Source organism: Salmo salar, chromosome ssa22, assembly GCF_905237065.1.
Source record: "Salmo salar chromosome ssa22, Ssal_v3.1, whole genome shotgun sequence".
In the NCBI taxonomy this organism is placed as follows: Eukaryota; Metazoa; Chordata; class Actinopteri; order Salmoniformes; family Salmonidae; genus Salmo; species Salmo salar.
The window spans coordinates 46,744,316-46,756,028 of NC_059463.1; the positions used below are offsets into that span (position 1 = coordinate 46,744,316).

Below are 11,713 nucleotides of genomic sequence, written 5' to 3' on the forward strand. Positions count from 1 at the left end.
GACCAAGATTCAATTGTTGATACAGCTCATTATCTAATTGGTGTGTGTCATAGTTGCATATCGTGCACACTGTTTATGCATGTGACTGGCGTTCAGCTTTACTAAACGTTTGCACATGATATTTTCAGGAGGGAATCAAAGATGAGAAGCAAACTTCTAATCCTTTGATCTTTATTCGATCTTTTGCTCACCTTTGCATGCTTAGTTCCCTTTTGAAAATAAATAGCAGGTTGATTTGACCTTGTGTGGTTTTCTCTGTGTGGTGTAGTTTGAGGATGGGATCCTGAATGCCTGTCTGAGAATCCTGGATATGAACCCGAAGTGCCTGCGTAACCCTGGGAAAGACGCTTCAGGGAGAAGGAACCCAATCTATGTGTCCAGAGTCCTCAGTGCCATGGTGGGATCACATCAATCGGTTTCACATCCTGTCATGCACTGTATTACACACTGCAGTTCATACAGTAGAATAGAATATAAAATATACACATGAACATATAGTAGATGGCAAATAGCAAGGCTCAATATAACAACAAACCTGAATGTGAAATTAAGAGCCTGACCATTGTTGTCCATGTCCCTCAGGTGAACTGCAATGACGACAAGGGAGTCTTGCTGGGCAGGTGGACTGATGACTATGACGGCGGGGTGAGCCCTCTGTCATGGAAGGGTAGTGTGGAGATCCTCCGGAACTGGGACACAAATGCCTGTCAGCCTGTGCGCTTTGGCCAATGCTGGGTGTTTGCAGCAGTGGCCTGCTCAGGTTAGACATGAATGCATAGACATTAAGACTGAGTTTTTTACATACTGTATCGTTATATTATGTAAGAGACATTCTGTCCCCTTTTTGTATTGCACAAGACACCGTTAGTAACACATTCATCACTAAGATAAAGACTCTGGGACTAAACACCTCCCTCTGCAACTGGATCCTGGACTTCCTGATGGGTCGCCCCCAGGTGGTAAGAGTAGGCAACAACACGTCTGCCACGCTGATCCTTAACACTGGGGCCCCTCGGGTGTGTACTTAGTCCCCTCCTGTATTCCCTGTTCACCCACGACTGCATGGCCAAACACGACCCCCAACACCATCATTAAGTTTGCTGACGACACAACAGTGGTAGCCCTGATCACCAACAACGATGAGACGGCCTATAGGGAGGAGGTCAGAGAACTGGCAGTGTGGTGCCAGGACAACAACCTCTCCCTCAGTGTGAGCAAGACAAAGGAGCTGATCGTGGACTACAGGAAAATGCGGGCCGAACAGGCCCCCATTAACATCGACGGGGCTGTAGTGGAGAGGGTCGAGAGTTTCAAGTTCCTTGGTGTCCACATCACCAATGAACTATCATGGTCCAAACATACCAAGACAGTCGTGAAGTGGGCACGACAAAACCTTTTCCCCCTCAGGAGACTGAAAAGATTTGGCATGGGCTCCCAGATCCTCAAAGGTTCTACAGTTGCACCATCGAGAGCATTCTGACTGGTTGCATCACCGCCTGGTTTGGCAACTTCTTGGCATCTGACCATAAGGCGCTACAGAGGGTAGTGCGAACGGCCCAGTACATCCCTGTGGCCAAGCTTCCTGCCATCCAGGACCTATATAAATGAATAGGTGGTGTCTATTAATAGGCGAAACCCATAAAATTGTCAGAGACTCCAGTCACCCAAGTTATAGACTGTTTTCTCTGCTACATCACGGCAAGCGGTACCGGAGCGCCAAGTCTAGGACCAAAAGGCTCCTCAACAGCTTCTACCCCCAAGCCATAAGACTGCTAAACAATTCATAAAAATCGCCATTGGACAATTTACATTGACCCCCCCTTGAACACTGCTGCTACTCGCTGTTTGTTTGTTACCTATGCATAGTCACTTTGCCCCCACCTACATGTACAGATTACCTCAACTAGCCTGTACCCCCGCACACTGACTCGGTACCGGTGGCCCCTGTATATAACCTCGCTATTGTTATTCTTATTGTGTTACTTTTTATTATTGCTTTTTATTTTAGTGTACTTGGTAAATATTTTCTTCTTCTTGAACTGTGCTGTTGGTTAAGGGCTAAGGGCTTGTAAGTAAACATTTCACGGTAAAGTCTACACTTGTTGTATTCAGCGCTTGTGGCAAATAAAGTTTGATTTGATTTGATTCTATGAATAGTGGGGCAGGTAGCCTAGCAGTTAAGAGCCTTGGGCCAGTAACCAAAAGGTTGCTGGTTCGATCCCCAAGCCAACTAGGTGTCCCCTTGAGCAACTTTACCCAAATTGTTCCTGTACATCACTGGATAAGAGTGTCTGCTAAATGACCTGTTAGACCTGTAGTAGAATAGTTGATGAGTAGTATTGGCTAACTGTACATGATTTATGTTCCCTCTCAGTTTCACGAGCCCTGGGCATCCCTTGTCGACTGGTCACCAACTACAATTCAGCCCACGACACCAACAGTAACCTGGTGATAGAGCGCTACGTGGACGAGAACGGACAACTTGTTCAGACGTCCAGAGACATGATATGGTGAGACCTCAGGAGGACTATCAAATCGGTGTATTTCCACTCAGACAAATTCAATACAGAGCTATCCATGTATTTGTTCATGCCTTTTTTCCAACAATCTGGAAATGGTTAAGGGGTTACTATGGTTGGGTATATGAGCAAATGTTCTTCAGTTGTAGCAGACCGTCTGGAAATGGTTAAGGCATTCCAGAGGTTGAGTATATGAGCTAATGTCCTTCTGTTGTAGCAGACCGTCTGGAAATGGTTAAGGGGTTACTGTGGTTGTGTGTCTTTGTAGGAACTACCACTGCTGGGTGGAGAACTGGATGACCAGACCTGACCTCAAACCAGGTTTTGACGGCTGGCAGGTCATGGACCCCACACCACAGGAGAAGAGTGAAGGTGAGGCCTAGATGGTATTGACAATAACCCCAACTACAATAACCCCAACTAAAATAACCCCAACTACAATAATCTCAACTACAATAACCCCAACTACAGTAACCCCAACTACAATAATCCCAACAATTTCAGAATAGCCCATAAAAGGGCCTGACCCCAATTCATATGTGTATTGATTCCAGAAAACTCCTGAATTGCTCATCATCATATTCTACTAGAAGTGATAAGGATATGGCTGCAGATATGTCATAAAAACATGTAATTTTCAGTTCGCTCACAGATTGTCCTTCTTTCAGGGGTTTACTGCTGTGGCCCTATCCCACTGAAAGCCATCAAGGAGGGCGAGCTCACCTATAAATATGACGCCCCATTTGTGTTTGCGGAGGTCAATGCTGACGTGCACACCTTCATGAAGCGCAAAGATGGCACCACGAAGAAGATCATTAGCTCCGTCCATGTGGGGCTGAAGATCAGCACTAAGAGCGTGGGCAGTGATAGGAGAGAGGACATCACACACCTGTACAAGTACCCTGAGGGTAGGGAGCTTCACTATGACACCACTGTAACATGCCACCAGGACACACCAATGTCACATTACACCATGATATGCCGCCAAGACAGCAGATAGGAAAGTCACATATTCTTTCTTTAGTATTTGAAGTAGTCTGTTCATTATATGTACAATCAGATAAAGTATGGAGCTTCAAAATAAGAAATATATGGTGAAGTTCACTAAAGACTACACTGAAAACAAGTTGTTATTCTTCCCTAAATGTGTCAGAATGTATCAGAGTTAATTTACAGTATATGAAAGCATGTATAACTTTTGCTTTCTGTGCCCCCAGGTTCTGACGAGGAAAGGGAGGCCTTTACAAAAGCCAACCACCAGAACAAACTACTGCAGCAGCAAGACAATGCTGGCCTGCTTATCGTCATCAAGGTGTCCGCGGAGATGAGAAAGGGCTGTGACTTTGACGTGTTTGCCGTGATTACAAACAACACGCCCAATGAGAAGAAGTGCCGTCTGGTGTTCGGCTCCAGAGCTGTGTCCTACAACGGTATTCTGGGAGAGAACTGTGGGTTCAAAGACCTGCTCAACGTACAGTTGGCACCTGGAGAAGGTCAGTTGGCTTTGTATAATGGAAAGTTTTGTGTATATATACACTGCCTTCGGAAAGTATTCAGACCCCTTGACTTTTTACACTTTTTGTTCGTTTACAGCCTTATTCTAAAATTGATTACATAGTTTTTCCCCTCATCAATCTACACACAATACCCCATAATGACAAAGCAAAAACAGGTTTTTAGAAATTTTTGCTAATTTATAAAAAAAATTACAATTAAATATCACATTTACACAAGTATTCAGACCCTTTACTCAGTACTTTGCTGAAGCACCTTTGGCAGTGATTACAGCCTTGAGTCTTCTTGGGTATGACACTACAAGCTTGGCACACCTGTATTAGGGGAGTTTCTCCCATTCTTCTCTGCAGATCCACTCAAACTCTGTCAGGTTGGATGGGGAGCGTTGCTGCACAGCTATTTTCCGGTCTCTCAAGAGATGTTCGACGAGAAGTCCGGGATTTGGCTGGGCCACTCAAGGACATTTAGAGACTTGTCCCAAAGCCACTCCTGCATTATCTTGGCTGTGTGCTTAGGGTTGTTGTCCTGTTGGAAGGGGAACCTTTGCCCCAGTCTGAGGTCTAGAGCGCTCTGGATTAGGTTTTCATAAAGGATATATCTATACTTTGCTCCGTTTATCTTTACTTCCATCCTGACTAGTCTCCCAGTCCCTGCCGCTGAAAAACATCCCCACAGCATGATGCTGTCACCACCATACTTCACCGTGAGGATGGTGCCAGGTTTCCTCCAGATGTGACGCTTGGCATTCAGGCCAAAGTGTTCAATCTTGGTTTCATCAGACCAGAGAATCTTGTTTCTCAAGGTCTGAGAGTCTTTAGCTTCCTTTTGGGAAACTCCAAGCGGGCTGTCATGTGCCTTTTACTGAGGTGTGACTTCCATCTGGCCACTCTACCATAAAGGCCTAATTGGTGGAGTGCTGCAGAGATGGTTGTCCTTCTGGAAGATTTTCCCATCTCCACAGAGGAACTCTTGAACTCTAGTCAGAGTGACCAACGGGTTCTTGGTCACCTCCCTGACCAAGGCCCTTCTCCCCCAATTGCTCAGTTTGGTCGGGTGGCCAGCTCTAGGAAGAGTCTTGGTGGTTCCAAACTTCTTCCATTTAAGAATGATGGAGGCCACTGTGTTCTTGGGGACCTTCAATGCTGCAGAAATGTTTTGGTACCCTTCCCCAGATCTGTGCCTCGACACAATCCTGTCTCAGAGCTCTACGGACAATTTCTTCAGCCATTCTGACATGCACTGTCAGCTGTGGGACCTCATATAGACAGGTGTGTGCCTTTCCAAACCATGTCCAATCAATTGAATTTACTACAGGTGGCCTCCAGTCAAGTTGTGGAAACATCTCAAAGATGATCAATGAAAACAGGATGCACCTGAGCTCAATTTCGAGTCTCATAGCAAAGGGTCTGAATACTTTAGTAAATATGATATTTTTGTTTTTAATAACATTTGCAAATAAAACATTTAAAAAACTGTTTTTGCGTCGTCATTATGGGGTATTGTGTGTAGATTGATAAGGAAATGATTTTATTTAATCCATTTCAGAATAAGGTTGTAACATACCAAAATGTGTAAAAAGTCAAGGGGTCTGAATACTTTACAATGGTTCTGTATATGTGAGCGTGATATACTGTAACTCATTTAGAGTTTAAGACTGTGTATGGAGTTATCTTTTCATGTTATTTCATGTCTCATGCTAATTCGTGAATGTGTGTCTGTGTGCAATGAAATCATACTGTCCAGTGTTCTATGTATCTGCTTATGTCAACGTGTCAACATCCTGAGGAATTTTGTGGTGTCTCACTTTCTCTGCATTATGTCTCGCTCCAGAAAAGCGGGTTGCTCTTAGGATGAACTACTCCAAGTATGCAGAGAACCTCACTGAGGACAACCTGATCCGGCTGGCGGCTCTGCTCCTAGACTACGGTACCCAAGAGGCCTACCTCGCTGTGAGGAACGTCGTACTGGTTAACCCCGAGATCAAAGTCAGGGTACGGCCACTACTCACTACTTTAACACTTTACAAAACACAAGAATACAGTGATTAACATGAGTAATAAGTATACTTATTGCAGTAACCTCAGTGGAGTACTCTGACTAGGGAATCAAAAACGTTCAAGCATTTGGTCCCAAGCCAAGGACGCTAACCACAGCTCCAAGAGAACTAAGTTGCTTGGAAGTACTCATGCCAGGACAGAGGTCACAATGTGAAAGAACAGTACCAGCTGGCATTGCAAGTTTGCATATGATTATCAGAGATATCAAATTAAAATCCTACATCTGTAGCTAAAGACATCCATAGATAGTCAAGATATTTATCTAAACTTTCATAAAAAATAATCAACTGTCTTATGTCAACATGTGTTAACATCTGATAAATTGTTTGAAAGAACCGTTCCAGCTGGCATTGCAAGCTGGAGTGTGATTATCAGAGATATCAAATTAAAATCCTACATCTGTAGCTAAAGACATCCATAGATAGTCAAGATATTTATCTAAACTTTCATAAAAAATAATCAACTGTCTTATGTCAACATGTGTCAACATTTGATAAATTGTTTGAAAGAACCGTTCCAGCTGGCATTGCAAGCTTGAGTGTGATTATCAGAGATGGAGCGTTCTCCATGTTCGCCTAGCCGATGAAATGCAATATGTCAAAGCATTAAGAATTTACGTTCCCTGATATATAGATCCTTGGGGAACCCAAAGAGAACCGTAAGCTGGCGGCTGAGATCACCCTGCAGAACCCTCTCCCGGTACCGCTGCAGAACTGCTGCTTCACCGTGGAGGGGTCCAATCTCACTGGAGGACAGATCGTCACTGAAAGGTAGGAGGGAACCATGACAGGGTGACGTTTATTTCCAAACGGGACTGTTTACAGATCAAGTGCATTTACCACTAAAAGTAACAGGAGTGTAAATAGGACCTATTAGTGAGGGTCAAAACAACAATTGCATGTTATGTTTGTTAAGGATGTCTAAAAGGATATGTATAATTCAAAGACATATAATCAATCATGTTTTAGTCACCAAGTAGTGCGTGTCCATGCCTTGGTGGAGTTGGAGGTGTTCATGACAAAGGAAATGTATGTTTTGTAGCAGACTCACAATAGTGCTTACATGTCAAAAGCAGACTAAAAGTCTTATTAGTGCTAAGTGAGATACTGAATTCCCAGCCATGTACAATTCAAGCACACTTTAACTATCCAAGAGTTTTGCCAAGACCACAATTTAATGAATCTTCTCAAAAAATGTTTGGGATTTGAAAATGAACATTTTCACATCAAAGACTAGGAAGTTCACTGGACGGAAGCTGACTGTTTCACCAGGTCGTGAATGTTTGTCTGGATTTATTCAGTATTTATAATAATAATTTGATTGTGAGAGTATTGTTTTGTCATAGTTGGTTTTCCAAGCATTCAGATGGTATAAGGGCACAAGGCAAGACCCAGATGCAGACACGGGAGGCAGATGGTTTGAGTCTTTGATATTTATTATAATCCAAAGGGGTAGGCAAGAGAATGGTCGTGGACAGGCAGAAGGTCAAAACCAGTTCAGAGTCCAGGAGGTACAGAGTGTCAGGCTGGCTCGAGGTCAAGGCAGGCAGAACGGTTAGGCAGGTGGGTACAGAGTTCAGAAACAGGTAAGGGTCAAAACCGGGAGGACCAGCAAAAAGAGAATAGAAAAAGCAGGCGTACGGGAAAAACATGCTGGTTGACATGAACATACAAGACAAACTGGCACAGAGAGACAGGAAACACAGGGATAAATACACCGGGGAAAATAAGTGACACCTGGAGGGGGTGGAGACAATCACAAGAACAGATCAGGGTGTGACAGATGATTGTGATGAGTTGTAGGTTTGGTTGGCATGTGACTCCTAGATGTTTGGCTCAATGTGGTGTTACACAATCGAGACGAGAATATGAATGGATTTGTTCATAAAAACAGTTTTGAATGAGTTTGACGAGCTTATAAAACATAATTAAATATCCTATACTATAATATGTTTATTTAGCCGATGCTTTAATCCAAAGTGTTTTCTAGTTCAGACATATATCTATGTAGAGAACTATGGCTGATGCAATACATACACAGTCCTTGCTGGTCAGCTCAGAAAAATCATTACAATCACACTATAGCTGTAGGATCTAAATTTGAGCCAGTTTACTACAGAGGAATAATAATCCTGCACCAACAGGAAATGTGAATTATTATGTGGATTATAATTCATGGATATTTTTTGTAGGGGTTGATCCATTTTTCATTAGGGCAAATTAAGTCTGAAATTATAAAATGGATATTACAAACTTATATAAGCCTTTTTAAAACTAAAATACACTACAGGTTTGCATTTCAAGTCTCAGAAACAAAAGAGTGATCAAATTAAGATCCTACATCTGTACCTAAAGACATCCATAGATAGTCAAGATATTCAACTAAACTTTCATGAAAAATAATCAACTGTCTAAATATGTATGCTGGGAATGTAGTGTGATAGAGTTACAGTGCATGTAGATAGAGTAACTTCTAAATATTTACCCTTCTTAGACTTAACTCCACGGTGGAACCTGGGCAGGATGCCAAGGTCAAAATCTACTTCACGCCCACCCACTCGGGCCTAAGGAAACTGGTGGTCGACTTCGATAGCAATAAGTTGTGTCACGTCAAGGGCTACAGGAACGTCATCATCGGAAAATAGAGGACCCACCCTGAGCCAACACTCCATAAAACCTGATGAGAAAGAAGCCTTGTTACGAAATCTTTGCAAAGCAACATATTGCTGTTCTCATACATATATCTCTCTTATCACCTGTAGTTTTATACATTTATACATTTATAGGATGTATAAATATTTTGCATGGAAAGCTTTGAATTGTAATACTTTCACATTTTTCCATATTGGTGTCAACAAAATCATATTGTAAATAAATGTATTGACAATATAGTGCTGCAGACCTTTTTAATACATTTATTGACAATATAGTGCTACAGACCTTTTTAATAAATACATGGAAAATAGCACATATTCTATTTTTCGGGCTCTCTTTTTTGTCAAGCAAATCCACAATTTGTTGGGATTAGAAATCTGTTCAAGTAAAGCTTAATAATGTAAGATTTGTGTTATGATTATTGATACAGTAAGTGGCCTATGTTCTAAATGATGTATTGACAATGCATACATTTTTCATTAGGGCAAATCAAGTCTGACATTTTATAGTGGAAATTACAAACTTTAAAAGCCTTATTAAACCTTGAATACACTATCAATTTGCATTTTCTGCTGTGCAGGAAAATTATCAGTAACAAAAGACGGATCAAATTAAGATACAACATCTGTATGAAATGGCATAATGGTTACTATGTACTATTTGTATACTTAGTTTGCGGTCACTGCTATCATTAAAAGCTATTGGATTATACTGTATACAAATACATTTAGATACCCATAAAAAGGTATTTGATATGCCCATTTATTATTTAGACAGACACAGCTTTACAGAAGTGCTGCCAGCTCTAAGCCTATGAACCCTGTGTCAACAATTGTGCAAGGAGAAAAGTATTAAGCAACATGACCAAATAGGACTGATAAGCAATCTTTTGGCAAATACATAGCAATTTCCTTGAGGACAAAAAGTTATCCTCCGTCTTCTTGACAGCTCTGAAATAGGAAGACAGTTTTCTGCATTAAGGAGGTAAATAGTTGGCAGTAGCTAGAGATACAAATCGGAACTTCCACGATGAGATAACGCATGGCAGCGTAAAAACAAAAGGATTGCCAACACACTTTATCTGGAAAATAGTCGTCTATCATGAATGGTCAAGTCACAGGTACATCTTACCCAGCTTGCACATTTGGTTCCTTGGAAGTTGTGGGAACATATGTTTTTGGTTTCACATTCATTGTGGGAACGAAGCCATGTGTTTCCTAACCGGTAAAAAGTAACATTTTTTAAACGTTCTGAGAACAGAAGTAAAAATGTTGCCTGTTCTGGGAATGTTTATTTTTAGGTTGCAGGGAGGTTCTGAGAATGTTTTACTCTGATTCCTTGAAAGTTTTCCTGGGAGGTTTTATTAACACTATGAAAAGGATATTTGAATAACTTCCTTAAAACTTTCACTGAATCTTTCAATAAGACTTTTCATAACACTGCTGACTTATTTGGGGTTAACTTTTTTGAACTCAAAGCACAGATTCCAAGATGGCGTAGCAGTCGGACGTGTGTTTTATCTTGTCCTGTCCCGTGTAAATATCCCTTTTCCTTGTTTTTGACTACTGGCTAGTAGTCAGTTAGCCATTGCTAGGCCCATCTCCCGTCGAAGAGGTCCATCAGCCACTCCTTGGGCTACAATACCAATTTTGCCAATTGGCCTGGACCCCCACCAACCCATCACGACTGGACTACCAACGTTATCCGCCCGAGAGGATTTTTCAACTGACTCCTCCGTCGCGATGTCTCCTGAATGCCCACCCGCTAGCCTGCTTGCCGCGGCCCACTAGCTCTCTAGATCACATCGGACTGTTAGCTTAGGAGGCCCATCGGACAAATTCTTTGGCCACTATACAGTGAGGGAAAAAAGTATTTGATCCCCTGCTGATTTTGTAAGTTTACCCACTGACAAAGAAATGATCAGTCTATAATTTTAATGGTAGGTTTATTTGAACAGTGAGAGACAGAATAACAACAAAAAAATCCAGAAAAATGCATGTCAAAAATGTTATAAATTGATTTGCATTTTAATGAGGGAAATAAGTATTTGACCCCCTCTCAATCAGAAAGATTTCTGGCTCCCAGGTGTCTTTTATACAGGTAACGAGCTGAGATTAGGAGCACACTCTTAAAGGGAGTGCTCCTAATCTCAGCTTGTTACCTGTATAAAAGAAACCTGTCCACAGAAGCAATCAATCAATCAGATTACAAACTCTCCACCATGGCCAAGACCAAAGAGCTCTCCAAGGATGTCAGGGACAAGATTGTAGACCTACACAAGGCTGGAATGGGCTACAAGACCATCGCCAAGCAGCTTGGTGAGAAGGTGACAACAGTTGGTGCGATTATTCGCAAATGGAAGAAACACAAAAGAACTGTCAATCTCCCTTGCCTGGGGCTCCATGCAAGATCTCACCTCGTGGAGTTGCAATGATCATGAGAACAGTGAGGAATCAGCCCAGAACTACACGGGAGGAGCTTGTCAATGATCTCAAGGCAGCTGGGACCATAGTCACCAAGAAAACAATTGGTAACACACTACGCCGTGAAGGACTGAAATCCTGCAGCGCCAGCAAGGTCCCCCTGCTCATGAAAGCACATATACATGCCCGTCTGAAGTTTGCCAATGAACATCTGAATGATTCAGAGGACAACTGGTGAAAGTGTTGTGGTCAGATGAGACCAAAATGGAGCTCTTTGGCATTAACTCAACTCGCCGTGTTTGGAGGAGGAGGAATGCTGCCTATGACCCCAAGAACACCATACCCACCGTCAAACATGGAGGTGGAAACATTATGCTTTGGGGGTGTTTATCTGCTAAGGGGACAGGACAACTTCACCGCATCAAAGGGACGATGGACGGGGCCATGTACCATCAAATCTTGGGTGAGAACCTCCTTCCCTCAACCAGGGTATTGAAAATGGGTCGTGGATCGGTATTCCAGCATGACAATGACCCTAAACACAC

At 42.4% G+C, this 11,713-nt stretch overlaps 1 protein-coding gene across 2 annotated transcripts in view; it reads left to right on the forward strand.

The window, feature by feature from the left end:
- Nucleotides 1–9,062, forward strand: part of tgm2 (transglutaminase 2, C polypeptide) — a 28,877-nt gene extending 19,815 nt beyond the window's left edge. For both annotated transcript variants that reach the window (NM_001141723.1, XM_014167958.2), the window contains 9 exon segments: nt 269–397; nt 583–760; nt 2,375–2,510; nt 2,788–2,891; nt 3,188–3,427; nt 3,737–4,012; nt 5,865–6,025; nt 6,725–6,861; nt 8,585–9,062. In NM_001141723.1, the coding sequence (NP_001135195.1) occupies nt 269–397; nt 583–760; nt 2,375–2,510; nt 2,788–2,891; nt 3,188–3,427; nt 3,737–4,012; nt 5,865–6,025; nt 6,725–6,861; nt 8,585–8,735 (1,512 nt within the window). In that variant the 3' untranslated portion in view covers nt 8,736–9,062.
- Nucleotides 9,063–11,713: the final 2,651 nt, after the last annotated feature.